At 55.0% G+C, this 14,303-nt stretch overlaps 5 protein-coding genes across 5 annotated transcripts; 4 read left to right on the top strand and 1 right to left on the bottom strand.

Annotated features, from left to right (window-relative positions):
- Positions 1 to 1,792: 1,792 nt before the first annotated feature.
- On the top strand, positions 1,793 to 3,394 carry QBC33DRAFT_308065 (putative nad dependent epimerase dehydratase). The gene is made up of 3 exons (XM_060423457.1): positions 1,793 to 2,251; positions 2,381 to 2,681; positions 2,756 to 3,394. The coding sequence occupies exons 1-3, from the start codon at positions 2,050 to 2,052 to the stop codon at positions 3,378 to 3,380; spliced, it is 1,128 nt and encodes a 375-aa protein (XP_060286196.1). The 5' UTR covers positions 1,793 to 2,049; the 3' UTR covers positions 3,381 to 3,394.
- A 771-nt stretch (positions 3,395 to 4,165) lies between these two features.
- On the top strand, positions 4,166 to 5,307 carry QBC33DRAFT_307894 (uncharacterized protein). Its single transcript, XM_060423456.1, has 2 exons — positions 4,166 to 4,348; positions 4,471 to 5,307. The coding sequence occupies exons 1-2, from the start codon at positions 4,295 to 4,297 to the stop codon at positions 5,002 to 5,004; spliced, it is 588 nt and encodes a 195-aa protein (XP_060286195.1). The 5' UTR covers positions 4,166 to 4,294; the 3' UTR covers positions 5,005 to 5,307.
- Positions 5,176 to 6,665, bottom strand: QBC33DRAFT_529797 (cystathionine beta-synthase). The gene is made up of 2 exons (XM_060427172.1): positions 6,145 to 6,665; positions 5,176 to 6,029 (listed from the first exon to the last, which is right to left on the bottom strand). The coding sequence occupies exons 1-2, from the start codon at positions 6,232 to 6,234 to the stop codon at positions 5,610 to 5,612; spliced, it is 510 nt and encodes a 169-aa protein (XP_060286194.1). The 5' UTR covers positions 6,235 to 6,665; the 3' UTR covers positions 5,176 to 5,609.
- Positions 6,666 to 6,930: 265 nt separating this feature from the next.
- On the top strand, positions 6,931 to 8,204 carry QBC33DRAFT_446465 (mitochondrial carrier; the record flags this gene model as incomplete). The annotated part of the gene is made up of 3 exons (XM_060424378.1): positions 6,931 to 7,230; positions 7,283 to 8,071; positions 8,133 to 8,204. The coding sequence occupies 3 exons, from the start codon at positions 6,931 to 6,933 to the stop codon at positions 8,202 to 8,204; spliced, it is 1,161 nt and encodes a 386-aa protein (XP_060286193.1).
- A 3,057-nt stretch (positions 8,205 to 11,261) lies between these two features.
- On the top strand, positions 11,262 to 14,109 carry QBC33DRAFT_529787 (ubiquitin carboxyl-terminal hydrolase). Its single transcript, XM_060427171.1, has 2 exons — positions 11,262 to 11,405; positions 11,470 to 14,109. The coding sequence occupies exons 1-2, from the start codon at positions 11,353 to 11,355 to the stop codon at positions 13,634 to 13,636; spliced, it is 2,220 nt and encodes a 739-aa protein (XP_060286192.1). The 5' UTR covers positions 11,262 to 11,352; the 3' UTR covers positions 13,637 to 14,109.
- Positions 14,110 to 14,303: the final 194 nt, after the last annotated feature.

Below are 14,303 nucleotides of genomic sequence, written 5' to 3'. Positions count from 1 at the left end.
GCTAAACTCGGTTGGGACAGGCAATACCCAGGAAATCCCAGCCTCTATTGGACAGAGATAGGCACAAAAATGCTGTTCCCGATCGCGAGAGGGTGGTATCCTTTGAACCGAATGGGGGTTTGTGGCTGCGATAGTAGATATTCTGTTGCCACCGTTATTCAACTTGATGGCGACTCATTCTGGTGTGAACATCTTACAAACTTGACACGCTAGAGTTGTTGGGGTTGAACTTGCCGAGATCAGCTTTCTACAGCTACTAATAACTAGTCTACATCTACTGTACCTTGTTTTACGGCCGTTAAGACGGCTTGCAGGGCTCCCGCCAAGCTCAAGAAGGGACCAAGCCTATTGAAGACAAACCAGCAGGTTGTAATGTCTCTTACTTCTGGGCAGCATCTTGCCCTCGTATCAGAGTCGAGGTGGCGTTACAGAGCAAGCTATATGTGTAAGGACGCAGTATGAAATCCTTGCGAAGTCAATGCATCGTTGAGGAGACTCGAAATCAGGCATTTGATTGCATCTTTGGTGAGAGACCAGCTTGGTGATCAAGGAGAGAGAGACACACAGACTGCGATCGCAGCAAGGATGGGTCCTTCGGGTGGCTGGTGGTTACCCCTATCTTTAGTTTTGGCGTGTTCAAATAGCCCGTCTAAGGCCTCGCTCGTTGGTAAGCTTATCCAAGCGTTCCGAACTAGCGTACGCTAGAGCGCGAGTGAGCTTGGTACCTTGCCTTAGCCGCATCGCCCGTTTAGGGGAAATAACCACATCATCAGCCCAAGTAGGTACGTAGGAACCTTCAAGTGTACAAATAACCATCCCTTTTCAAGGCCCAAGAATCTTATGTTTTGTAATGCGTACCTACCTGCCTACCTGGGTAGGGACAGCCAAACACTTGGTTAGTCATGTACTTCATCATGTGATCATTTGTTCCTCTCTGTCCTCCCGGGTTTCGTTCATGAGGAAGAGCAGTGCATGTTGTGACAGTTGGGTTCTGCTGGGTTGGGTGGGTCCAGCTTGTCTTTTTATATCACAACCGGTCTCTTTAATATTACTCCACCAAGAGGTACCTGAGCAGCTGAACTCCTGAAGAGAATTGATGTGCTGCGCCCTCTGCTACATATACATAGGTATGTAGTAGGTATGCTCACTTGATCAAATGCGGATCTCCCATATGCGGGCCTCTCCTCCTATGCGTAATATTTCAACGCTGTGCTCCTGTAGCTTTTACGAGGGGAGAAAAAGGAGGTGGGGGTAGTTGCTGCGCTATTTGCTTCATACGCCCACACCACAGACACTCTCCTGTTTCTCTTTTGGGCCTTGATCTTCTCCTTTATTTCCCCTCGCATAAAAATCATTCCAATTCGAAATTCCTCATCGCAAAAGCAAAAGCCGACGGTCACAACTCTAAACTTTGGGCTTCGGCCGAGAGATTTCGGGCTGGCCCGCCACCAACTAGCCGAGTGGAGTCCTGGAGCGGAATGGTAGTTCGCCTGGTACCTAGATGCTGTGCTGCTAGTACTGCTTAGCAGAAGCATAGGTGATGGGACGCTGTTTTAGGCCGTCGATGGTGCGTTGCGGGCAGGTATAATATGAGGAGGCCCTTAATAGCAGGGTCACCGGGCCACTATAATAACACTATAACTGCAGTGGGAGGTAATATCAGGGCGGGATCTACATAAAGCTCCACTTAAACCCGCCTCCTTCGCTGCTGCTTGCCTGCTTCTGCACAAAGCAGCCTTATTAGCTGGTGAAGGGAATGAATGGCTGTCTGTCTGTGGTGGTCCTGCCAGTTTCGCATGCCATCGACTCTAATAACTGCCACTCGTCCCTCCTAATAATTTCGCCTACTCCATCCCGCCGGCGCCTTGCCGTACAATTTTCCGATACCCCTGAGCTTGCCATTCAAGGAGACGAGACCCCACCCGCGCGACTGCTACCTTACTTACCCCTCTGACTTTGGATCGTGTCCCGCCTCTTGGTGGTCCCCGTAACTCTCGCAACTACTCCCCGGAATCATTTATACAGATCCCCCGGTGCTCTGCTGTCGCCATGGCGGAGAAACCGTCGGTCTTGATCATTGGAGGGCTGGGATATATTGGCCGTTTCCTGGCCCGCCACATACACGAGAATGACCTTGCGTCCGAGGTGCGCCTGGTCGACAAAGTCCTCCCCCAGCTAGCCTGGCTGGCGCCCGAGTTCGAAGAGGCATGCGCAACGAGCAAATTCTTGCAAGCAGACGCAAGCAGAGAACGTATGTCGTCGGCCACCGTTCCCTTCCCTTCGCATCCCCTTCTCCTTTTTTTTCTTCGTCCCTTCAGATTGGAAGGCGAGGTTGATCATTGGCGCACTCGCTAACCATGCGCCCCTATTCTTTCAACAGAGGCCCTCGCGCGAGTATTCGACCGCCCCGACGGCAAGCAGTGGGACTATGTCTTCAATTGTGGCGGCGAGACGCGATACTCGCAAGAGGATGAAGTGTACAAGTTGCGCTCGCTGGCCCTCTCTCTAGCCGTTGGAAGGGAGGCGGCCAAGCGCAAAGTCAAGGCCTTCGTTGAGCTCAGTACGGGAATGGTATACAAGGCGGACTCCTCGCCGAGCAAGGAGCAGGACAAGCTCAAGCCCTGGAGCAAGATCGCCGTCTTCAAGCTGCAGGCGGAGGAAGAGTTGGCAAAGATTGAGGGGTGAGTGCGGCGACAACAAACCCCTTCCGAGTCCCCCGAGGGGCGTGGCTAACTCGATGCTTGACCATACTTAGGCTGAACCTCGTCATCGTGCGTCTAGCACACGTCTATGGCCCATATGCCTCGCAATGGGTGGCGACGGCGCTCTGCATAGCGCGCGTGTACAAGGCACTCGAGGACGAGATGAAGTGGCTCTGGACCAAAGACTTGCGGACAAATACGGTCCACATCCATGACGTGACGCGGGCACTGTGGGCGGTCGCGAGCTGGTACGACGCCGGGAGGGCAGGTTGGGATGTCAGCAGCATGGGCAAAGTCCCAACGTTCAATGTCGTTGACAAAGGCACCACTACTCAAGGTGCCATGGCCGACATCATCGGCCAGATCTTCGGCATCGAGACTGGTTTCCAGGGCCAGCTGATCAGCACATTTGCGCGGCTGAACATGGACAATGTCGTCGACGACGTGAACGACGAGGTGCTCGGTCCGTGGGCGGATCTTCTAGCTGAGGCCGGCATCACGAGACCTGGCCCCCTGAGTCCGTTCATGGAGAAGGAGCTTTTGAAAGACACCGACCTCAGCATGGACGGCACGCAGCTGGAGAAGGTCGTTGGCTTCCAGTACGAGAAACCCAAGATAACCAAGGAACTGGTCGAGGAGGTGATCGAGAGTTACAAGAAGATGAAGTGGTGGCCCTGAGAGCCCCAGAGGCGCGACCGAGCGGCATCTAAAAAAGGTGGCAATGACATGGACATGACGGACAGCTCGCAAAACTCCCGGCGTTATCTATCGCATCCCCGGACTCCCGAGAGCAAAACCCTCCCCGCCCGATTCCACTCCCTCCCCCGGCAAGCATCTCGCGGCAAGTGCGCGTAGGGCCGGCTTCCGCGGAGATGGGCCGGAAAAGCAGCGCAGCGATTCTGAGTATGTATTGTAAGATTAGGATATCCTTAGAAGTTCGTTGTTTTTGTATTTTTGTACAACTTCCATACATGGAGGTTTTTAATGCAACGATATGGCTTTTACTTCGACGCCCCCGATCAGGTCGTCTGTTTTATCTCCAGGAGAATGCGACTCGGTGAAAGGAATATTCACATGTTAAAAATGGCTCCGGAATGGTTTGGAAAGTCTTCGGCAATCCACAATCCACAATCCACCGCTCTCCTAGCTAATGATGTGCAGGTTTGTTGGGCATAAACTAGTGCATCTGTACTGGGCCATTCCCTGATCTAAGCCCATCTTCTGGGACAACAGTGAATAAGAAATCCGGGGCGGGGTCTGCGCAGATGCAAGTTACAGCTTGTTTGGGAGGTAGCTCCGGTTGGTTGATGCAACCCCCGGGATGGATCGACATTCTGATTCCTTCCACGCTGCGCCAGACAGGCCTACATACCTCGGCCTCGATTCACTGATCAGTCTTCTTGTGACAGTTTCCCCTCCCTACTTATAGCTGTGGACTTTCCCGGCATCACAATTACAAGACCGATCGAACCTTCGTATTGCAATTCCCAAATATCTCGCTCAATTCCCACGCGTGTGACCCCGTCTGCGAACCCGCCCTGTTGGATAGCTCGAGTCTTTAAACCTACCCCGCCAAAACAACAGCAGTCACAATGGCTGCCCCCGCATCCAGGACGCTCAAAGACCTCAATGGAAAGTGGACTATGGTATGCACACACCCAGAGCGAGGCAGGCACACAACACGCTCGAAACTCGTCTCGACGACCCCCTAGCCCCCAACCCCCCAAAGGCTGAATGAAAGCTAACCCCCGGCTTCCCCCCGTCGCAGAACAAGACCCTCTCCGACAGCCCGGACCCGGCGCTGGCGCTGCAGGGCATCGGGTGGCTGACGCGCAAGGCGATCGGTCTGGCGTCGATCACGCTGGACATCAAGGAGTACGAGGGCGTCCCCTCGCCGCCGTCCGAGGCGGCCGGCCCGGCGACGCACATCGAGATCGAGCAGCTCGCGACCGCGGGTGTCAAGGGCACGACGGAGAAGCGCTGCGTCGACGGCGAGTGGCGCGAGCACGGCGACTGGCTGTTCGGCCGCGTCCGGGGCCGCAGCAACTGGATCGCGTCCGCCGCCGACGTCGAGGACAAGTTCCTGGCCGGCGGGTGGCTGGCGGGCGAGGGGGAGGCGTCGGGCCCCGCCGGCGAGGGCCTGCTCGAGAGCTATGTCGAGAGCCTGGATAGCGACTGGACGGCCAGGCAGATCTGGGGGTTCCAGACCGTCGAGGGCGAGAGGAGGTACTGCCGGAATATCGTCGTTGCTAAGGGGGCCCAGCGGGTCGAGATCAGGCTGGTCTACGACTACCTCCCTTGAGTCTAACGACGCCGGTCGGCATGTGCGGGGGGTTTTGCGCCTTGGGCACGCGGCCTAGGGCACTGGAAAGTGGGAGGACTAGTAAGGCGCTAGGCGCCTGCGCACCAGTTGTTTGTAAATGCGGGCTGGCATGGGCAGCGTAGCAGATACCCGAAGACAACGAATGCAACGCATATGAAAGGGTTGCAAATCTCATTTTGATTACTGTGCCGATTGTAAGTGTAGTGTATGTAGCTTTGATCCCGTCGGGCTGCATAATCTCCCCTTCTCTCCTTCTCTGTCTCTTGCCTTATGTAAACAGAAACTCCTCTGATTCGGGTGCGGTGAGGCATTCCGTATAACCCAGTGTTGAACCTCCGTGTTGAACCGTCGTCTTAAGAACACCATGCCATGCTCCCGACCGATGAACTCATGACATGAAACGCCTTGCGATGCTCTGCACCTGCCACGCATCGGGTGTTGTGCTAGCCCACATCGTCAGTCCCGCCTGTTCCTTGTGCCAACCTTTCGTTCCATAGGTCCCCCGCCTTGACGCACCGCCAGTCCCCTAAAGGCATCGTCGCCGCACTACCGCCCCGCCACCACCGAGGCGCACGCCCACCGCTCTACGCAGGCCGCCTCTTGACAAACTCCTCCAGGTCCTTAGCGGTCGCGACGCCGAGGACGAACCTCCTCCGCTCGTCGGTGATGACTGCGAACTCCTGTTTCTGGCCCGTGGACCCACCCTCGAAGAACTCCTCGAGCTCCTCGAGCGGCGTCTGCATGGTGATGACGCGGTACCTGCGGCCGCGGCGCTCGAACCTGACCATGGCCTTTGCGAGCTCGTCCTCGGGCGCCACCTTGCCCGAGTCGAGCATCGCCTGCAGCGTCGGCATCGAGATGTACCCAAGCAGCGCCCGCGTCTGCCCGTCCACCACCGTCAGGTGCGTGTAGTCGCGCTCAAAGGCCGACATGAGCGCCAGCGAGATGGGGTCCGAGGGCGTCAGCGAGAGGGCGGCGGGCGGGTCGAGGTCTTCGACTGTGGCCTGGACTGGGTTAGCGAGTGTGTTCCAATCAGATCTTTTGGCCCGTCGCGAGGGGTTTCCCGCTCGGGGTTCGATGCAAGTCTAGGGAAGGCAAAGGGGCAATATTATGTCATACCCCGCGATATCTAGATGCCCATTTTGATACAAAAGGCTTGGCGAAAGGGTTTAGATCCTGGGACGTCGATTGTGACAATATGTCCGCCATTGTGCGACTTGGAGTTTGCGTGCTGATCTGCTAGTCTTCGTATATTACAACGGGCGTCTTGGGGATCAAATCGAGGGCCGAGGCGGTGAGTGATGTCCGTTTTCACGATGGAGGCAACTCAAAAGGTTGGATTAAGTTGAGTGCTGAGCCAATCACGTGTTCGTTCGTGTGGTTAAACGGTTCGTGTGGTTAAACGTGGGGGTCGTCCCCGAATTAATCCTTATCGCTCACCTTGATAAAGCTGCTGGGGATCGACACACACCGACGTCAGTGAATATGCGTGGATTATTACCCTACCGTCCCCGGAAGGATTCCGTCATCTCCCGGAGTCGCTTAGCCAGTACCTTTGCTATCTTTTCCCTACCTTTTCCTCCAGTGGCATCTATCGTCAGTCCTCTCATCGTGTGAGAAGTGAGTTACTCATGTGTTCTGTTTAACAAGCTACAAGCTACAAGCTCTGTAAGTGGTGGCTCATCACTCCAAGTCTACTTGAAGGTGGGTGGCAGTCTCCCCCGCCGAATCCGGTTTGGGCACATACTGCAATCCATTAGACGTCATCGTCCTCTTAAATTTCGTTCTCTTTCCGGCGGCACCGGTTACCATTCCAATTCTCAATGCTTTCCTCTTGGTTCGGAGTGGTGGCTGACTTACACCTAGAGAGACGAAAAATAAGAACGCGTGCAGCGCATCGTCAACATGCCGCCGTTATTTCCCGGATTTGAGACATTTCAGCAAACATTCGGCAATACGGTCTTGAGCGTCAGCCGACCACAGAATGAATTGAGGTCGAGGAGCACACCTTACCAGGCGCGGCCGGAACTCTATAGTGCCTACTCGGTTGTCGATGATGCCAAGAACAAGGCCCAGAAGCTGAGCAACGAGGCTGCAAAGGAGTTTGAAGTTGCCAGCCAGAAGGCACAACAGAAGGCCGGCAAGATCGAACTCTTCTCCGGAAAGTACTATGCTGCTTGTACATTTGGCGGATTGCTTGCGTGTGTACGTGTGCCTTTCCACCGGCAAGCGAAGTCTCGGCGCTGACAGAATGCAGGGCTTGACACACACGGCCGTCACCCCTTTGGATCTCATCAAGACGAGGCGTCAGGTAAACTCGCAGCTCTATAAGAGCAACGTCCAGGGATGGAAGGTCATTTACAGCGCCGAGGGAGTTCGGGGTATCTTCACAGGATGGAGTCCCACCTTCTTCGGCTACTCCGCCCAAGGTGCTTTCAAGTACGGCTGGTACGAGTTCTTCAAGAAGAAGTATTCCGACCTGGCAGGTCCGGAGAATGCCTACAGGTATAAGACCGGCCTGTACCTCGCCGCGTCTGCGTCCGCCGAACTCCTTGCCGACCTTGCCTTGTGCCCCTTTGAGGCCGTCAAGGTCCGCATGCAGGCCTCGAGCCCGCCAGTGTACAGCGGGACCGTGGACGGCATCACCAAGATCCTGGCCAAGGAGGGCCGGTCCGGCCTGTATAAGGGACTCTACCCGCTGTGGGGTCGACAGATCCCTTACACCATGATGAAGTTCGCGTCGTTTGAGACCATTGTCGAGATGATCTACGACCGCCTACCAGGCCAGAAGAGCGACTATGGCAAGGCAGCCCAGACCGGCGTCTCCTTCACCGGTGGCTACATGGCCGGTATCCTCTGCGCGCTTGTGTCCCACCCCGCCGACGTCATGGTCAGCAAGTTGAACGCATACCGAGAGCCAGGGGAGGCGTTCGGAGCCGTCCTCTCGAGAATATACAAGGACATCGGCTTTAAGGGCCTCTGGAACGGACTTCCCGTCAGAATCGTCATGATCGGTACCTTGACGGGCCTGCAATGGATGATCTACGTGAGTTTGCTTCCTCCGCGTCGATGCTATGAGCCAGAGATACTGATCTATTCTTATCCAGGACTACTTCAAGATCTTCATGGGTCTTCCCACGACCGGTGGACCGGCTCCGCCCGCGAAGATCAAGGAATGATCGAAGAGGCTGAACAGCTGATTCAGGGGGATGTTTTTTGCTGGTGTAAAAGTCTGCCCGTAAAACGAACTTCAGGTATTTTGATGACGGGGTGAAATGATCCGGAGGAATCTGTTTTATCACGTTCGAAATACGCCGCTTGAGACATGGACGTCCCTCTTTCCTTTCCTATTCCCAGGCTCTCCATCTCCTAGGAGATGTACATTTATGCTGTCACAATGACAACGATCCTTTTACCCATCTTAGTATGACTGATTGACTTTGGTGGTTGAAAATCTGATATTCAAGACGGACCACAAATTCTCGAAAAAACGGTATCCGACAGAGTCGTGGCAAACCTGATTTGAGCTGCAAGTTTGCCGCAGCGTTACTTCGTAGGGGAAAACGTTCAAAGAATAATAGTAGCAAAAGACCGGGAGGGAAGAAGTTAAAATACGAGGATACCTGTCTCTCCGCAACTTGATACTCCCTGCTCTTGTATTGAACATAGATTAACTTCCATCGTGGCAGATGATTGACAACATGAGCAGAACGAGTCTTTTGTGTGAAGCGGCCCTTATTTTTCTCCCACAGCACACCTTGGTTTGATGTCACTTGGACACGGTCGACAATCAGCAAGGGGATCGGCGCTGGAACAGGCCACAGAAGAGTGTCGCGAGCGGCCACCGGAGTGTGTCGCGAGGCAGGCTAATGCGGGTGTGGCTGTTGGGGGCATGGACTATTGCTTGCATGCGCTGCGCAACTGCATATCCTGCAGATGTACGGAGTACGGATTACTTTTGTCGGTGCGTGTACCTATTCGTGGAGCCCATAATTACGGGCAATCAGGTCTGGGCAACGGCGGAGATCGGAGGGATGGAGAGGCATGCCGGTGCTTTCTCGGTCCTCCATCCCGACATGTAGGGCCAGGCGACGAATCGGACTGGTGTACATCTGTACTTTGCCCAGCTGGGTGGTCTCGAAGGGGTGTCACTGGAAATCCTAGAGGGCGTGAGGGTGGGGTCCCGATCAACAGCGCTCGGCAACGATCCGTAAAGGGAAGCGTAGGGGAGGGCAGTGGAAGATCCAACAGGCAACCCCCTCCGAGTGCCTACCGCAGTACACGTTCGCAGACTCGTAGTGCACTGCACAGTTGACGAAGGTTAATGCAGTTTACTGCCATACGGTGGAGCTAGAGAATTTAGAGGATCGCTAGCAACGACACACTGCCACATGGTTCCCTTTCTACCCCACAGTTTGTAAGCAAGGATGGGGTGTCTTAGGAGGCCGGATAAGACGCCAGGTACAGTACATATCCAGGCTGCGGGGTTCTGGTATGGCAAGATTGGAGGCAGAAGCAAATGTAAAGGGGCGCCTGCAACCACACCGATGGAAGGGATGGGATGGGGGATGAGGGATGGAGGCAACACTGTGGCAGGTAAATATTATTGCCCGCGAATGATATAAGCCGGGGCAACTTGGGGAACTCGCCCCATGTCCGGATGCCTGCAGCAGACGCTAGGGGCACGGCCTGGAAATCCATGAGAATGGATGAGACTAGCGTGTGCTAAGCGACCCAACGACCTGTCTTAGGGTCCACTCCGATGATGAATTGCGTTTCCCCTCCCCAATTGAGTGCTTTATTGGCTGGCACCCTCGCATCGTTTCTTCAAGCGTGTCCCCATGAAATACAGAGTCGGTTAGATCGGTCGCGTTTCCATCTGTAGGCTGACATTTGGGAATCCAACGAGGCTGCTCGTGGTGTGCTGAGTCTAGCGACATACCACAGTAGAATCTCACGTGTTTGCTCATTGTTCTACCTGTGTAGCCCAGTCCACGAGCGTCTCACGATCAGCGGTTGGACCTGCGGTTAAAATCCAGAGGCCCGGCTTACCGCGACGGTTGCCCATGTGGCGCTACTCCGTACCTGCCTAGTTCAACTAAATCGTTAGGTACCTTGTAGGATGGTACCTTGTATGTACCAACCATCGCCTCATGTCGAGGAGCAGGTGGGAGGGGGAAAGGAGCCATGGATCGGCGGGTGCGGTGTACTATGTAGGTATACGTATATACAGGAGGCAGGGTCGAAAACATCAATTGTAGTTACCGAGTCCCTTGAAATTGGTAGGTACAGTATGTACCCGGTACACAAGTGGGTTGAGGTACTGTACCTCCTGCACACACACCAGTGGCTGTTACGGGCTCGACTTTGGTTTTGAGGACGAACGAAACACGCCCTGTTAATTACCTACCGGTTTGACATTTGCAAAGTGCGATATAAGGTTCATCATTGGTGTTGCGTAGGCATTCGTCTTCCTCACAGTCCCTACCTAGGTACCTATATAGGTCTACTTGCTTGCCCAATTGCCCCTCGGTTGGCGCTTGGCTGCGGATTTGTCCACAACGAGTCAACGACCCCCGCGCGAAGGAACCCGTCCATTGTCGCTCCGAACGAGTCAAGACTGCGCGGCTTGAGGTACCCTGCAACGCCGCCCCGAGCCCCTACCACAGCTTCCTTCTAACCCTTCCACCACACCCAATACTGCACACCCTCCTTGCGACCATATATACCAGAACTTCTTTATCCAGATCTTCCAGCCGATACCCGACCCTAGCAATTGGCTTCCATCTCCGAGCAGGTCGTGACATCGAAGCCCTATCCCATGCGCCTTGCTTCAGCGATCCACCCTTACAACGACGTCCATTCCTACGCCACAGTCGCGCGCTTCTCTCGTCCACGACCGATACCGTGAGCGCTGTTTGCTCCATCTCCAGATTCTCGAGCTCCGTTGCCTCTTGCTGTCTCTAGTCGCGAATGGTTGTCTGCGCAGATCGTTCTTGAGCTGGTATCGCGCTACAGGCGAGACTCGTAACCGATCTCGACCTCCCCAGATCACCAGCCGCTGAGCCCAGTCTCGAGCGCAATGGCGGGGTTTTTCAACAAGCTGAAGGTGGCTGGCGCCGTGAGTTTCCCTCCGATATTCTGCGGCATTCCGTGCAGTAGTTACCACCTCAAACAGTCCTCAGACCCCCCCATCCTTGCTGTGAGGCCCCCAGGTTAACCTTCCGCGTCGCTAGAGTACCTCAAATGCAGCCAGCAATGCCTCGCCGAAGCATAAGAAGGAGGAGCCCGCCCCGGAGATGACGCCCCTGGAGAAAGCACTCCAGCATGCTGGGCCGCTCCGTGAAAATGGTAGCGACAAGTTCTTCGGCCTCGAAAATGTATGACCAACCCTAAGCACACCTATTTTCCTCCGCTGGATACTAACTCCATCTTTGATCTTAGTTTGGAAACACATGGTATGGCATCTTTAATCTGCCGAAGGAGATTCATGCTCACCAAAAACAGCTACTGCAACTCGATAGTCCAGGCCTTGTATTACTCCGAGTCGTTTCGAGACAACGTTGTCAACTACCCACCTTCGCCGCCCTCAGACACGCCCAACGGGAATTATAGCAAGGTGAATGTCACAATCCGGCCCCCGACGATCGCGAATGGAGCCGCGACCGCTCCTGGTAAAGGTCAGAAAGGCTTGCCTGCTGCACAGACCGCCAAGCAACGGCAAGGTCTCGCCACTGGCCTGCCTGTCCCAGGTCAACCGGTGAGACCCGAGGACAGGCCAGATTCTCCAGAATACAAGAAGAAGCAAGCGATGGTCAAGGGACCAGTGCTGGAGCTGGCGCGGGAGACTGCCGAGGCCTACGGCATGCCGGAGTGCACCTTCACTGGATTGAAGGATATTTTCACAGCCCTGATCGAGAGCGAGACCCGAACCGGCGTTCTCAGCCCACAGAGATTCTTGGACATCTTCAAACGCGATAACGAGATGTTCCGAAACTCTATGCACCAGGATGCCCACGAATTCTATGGACTGGTCCTGAACGATGTCATCGCAAGTGTCGAATCCAACGCCCGGAAGAGGCAAGAGATCGGGAACATGAAGGATGGTTTGGCCCAGTCGGTGCAGAGCGCAGTCGGTGCGTCGACAGCAGTCACCAAAAGTCAAGGCAGCCCCGTCGCGAGGTTACCCGGAACAGGCTGGGTGCACGACATCTTCGAGGGAGTCCTGACTTCTGAAACGAAGTGCCTCACGTGCGAGACGACCTCACAAAGGGACGAGACATTCCTCGACCTCTCAATCGATCTAGAAGAGCACTCGTCGGTGACATCGTGCCTGAGGAAGTTCTCCGCCGAGGAGATGCTCTGCGAAAGGAACAAGTTTCACTGCGACCATTGCGGGGGACTTCAGGAAGCAGAAAAGCGGATGAAGATCAAGCAACTACCCAAGGTCCTTGCGCTTCACCTGAAGCGCTTCAAGTACACCGAAGACTACAGCCGGCTACAGAAGCTTTTCCACAGAGTTGTCTACCCCTACCACCTCCGCATGTTCAACACTACCGACGATGCTGAAGATCCGGATCGTATGTACGAGCTCTATGCGGTCGTTGTTCATATCGGCGGCAACGCCTACCACGGCCACTATGTGTCGGTCATCAAAACCCAAGATCGAGGCTGGCTGCTGTTCGACGACGAAATGGTGGAGCCCGTTGACAAACACTTTGTGCGAAACTTCTTCGGCGACAAGCCGGGCATGGCCTGTGCGTATGTCCTGTTCTACCAGGAGACTACCTTCGAGAAGATGCGGGAGGAACAGGAGGCCGAAGGACTTGAGGAAGTCAAGTTGGCCAGCCAGAAGGCCGACCTCGCCCTGGGTAATGACCATGTGAACGGTGTTGGGGCGACGCCGCTCTCCAAGCTCAACACCCAACCCGCTCTGGCCGTGGAAGAGAACGACACCTATGCGACCTTAAATCAAGTCCAGACCGCACCTGCTCTCGTCCCAACCAGCCCGGTCGTCCCGAGCGATATCCTCAATCCACCCCCAGAACCCCCGTCTCGCCCGGTGGTAGTGGCAGTGCCTTCAGCCCCTGCGGTGATGACAAAGCCAGACGAACCCGCCACGGTTCCACCCAAGACGAAGGAGGAAAGAGAACGGGAGAAGAAGGAGGCCAAAGCGCAGGAGAAAGCCCGCAAGGCCGCAGAGAAGGAGCAGGCCAGATTAGATGCCAAGCAACGAACTGAGAGGCAGGCCCGGATCCGCGAGGCGCACAAGAACGAATACGAGCAGCTGCAAAAGGCACTCCAAGAGAGCAAACAGTTGGCTGCCGAGGAAGGAAAGAGAAGGAAAGAGGTGGGCGAGGAGGGGCCACCTAATGGGAGCCAGAGCCCAGGGTTCTTGAACAGAGCTAGCAAGGGAAGCTTAAGCAAGTCGATGGCTCGCAAGAGCTTTGGATTCCTGGGCAAGGGCGACAAGGGCGATAGCAATTCAACGTCCGAGGGCGCACACCAGAACGGCAGCGCGTCAGCAGGGCCGGCCGACAAGTCCGACAAGCCCCTTAAGGAACGATTCAGTTTCGGCCTGGGACGGAAGAAGACCGAGAAGTCGTCTTAGCGGAATGCGGCGTTTTTGGTGTTTGGATACCAGCTGGTGTTGATCTATCTCCCTTTCACCCCCTTTCCCAAGGTCTATCCAATTGCAAAGCCACCAGAGCCACGGGATCACACAAAAGGGCACGCCGAATAAAGCACGGAGTGTACGATTGCCGGGGAGGCGTCGGGACATCTAGCGGAGAGCGTCAGGGGTGTTGATTGTGTAGTCTTTTAACGGGCTATCAAAAGCGGCAGCCAAACAATTATTGCGGTAAGGCTTGGTTGGATATCTGCTGTCACCCACATCATCCATAAGGCTGGGCATTTCGATCGGCGTCAGAGGCCTGGCGGTTGGCATTTGCCAACTCGCATATATTGTACAATAATTCCAGCGTTGTGGTTGACCACGAGCATTCGACCTCGGGTTTGCATATCAGAAAAAAAAGGGGGAGGTTGCCACTTTCGTGGCGTCTGGTTTTGGATAATGCTAATAGGCACCATTCATCGGCCTAATCAAGCCTCTGACCATGCTTTGTCGTGACTTCCTGTGGGTGCTGGAACATCACCAGGCTAGTGCTTCCCATACAGTTGGAATAGTTCTCTGAACAGACATGCCCTTGTCTCCTGTAACGCCTTTCCGCGATGATGACGGTTTGAACTCCTGGTTTACCCGGTACAATAGCCATTGT

Source organism: Phialemonium atrogriseum (genome assembly GCF_030411735.1).
Source record: "Phialemonium atrogriseum strain 8032-3 unplaced genomic scaffold QBC33scaffold_5, whole genome shotgun sequence".
Taxonomy (NCBI): domain Eukaryota; kingdom Fungi; phylum Ascomycota; class Sordariomycetes; order Cephalothecales; family Cephalothecaceae; genus Phialemonium; species Phialemonium atrogriseum.
Note: the sequence above shows the minus strand (reverse complement) of the source record. Positions and strands in the feature narration are given on the sequence as shown.

Bases quoted from the DNA above. Each gene is read 5' to 3' on its own strand.
- QBC33DRAFT_307894 (XM_060423456.1), top strand. From the start codon at position 4,295: ATGGCTGCCCCCGCATCCAGGACGCTCAAAGACCTCAATGGAAAGTGG. The intron at 4,349-4,470 runs GTATGCACACAC...CCCCCGTCGCAG, and splicing joins TCAATGGAAAGTGGACTATG to AACAAGACCCTCTCCGACAG.
- QBC33DRAFT_529787 (XM_060427171.1), top strand. From the start codon at position 11,353: ATGCTGGGCCGCTCCGTGAAAATGGTAGCGACAAGTTCTTCGGCCTCG. The intron at 11,406-11,469 runs GTATGACCAACC...CTTTGATCTTAG, and splicing joins AGTTCTTCGGCCTCGAAAAT to TTTGGAAACACATGGTATGG.
- QBC33DRAFT_529797 (XM_060427172.1), bottom strand. From the start codon at position 6,234: ATGGCGGACATATTGTCACAATCGACGTCCCAGGATCTAAACCCTTTC. The intron at 6,030-6,144 runs GTATGACATAAT...AACCCAGTCCAG, and splicing joins GGGCATCTAGATATCGCGGG to GCCACAGTCGAAGACCTCGA.
- QBC33DRAFT_308065 (XM_060423457.1), top strand. From the start codon at position 2,050: ATGGCGGAGAAACCGTCGGTCTTGATCATTGGAGGGCTGGGATATATT. The intron at 2,252-2,380 runs GTATGTCGTCGG...TTCTTTCAACAG, and splicing joins AGCAGACGCAAGCAGAGAAC to AGGCCCTCGCGCGAGTATTC. The intron at 2,682-2,755 runs GTGAGTGCGGCG...GACCATACTTAG, and splicing joins GAGTTGGCAAAGATTGAGGG to GCTGAACCTCGTCATCGTGC.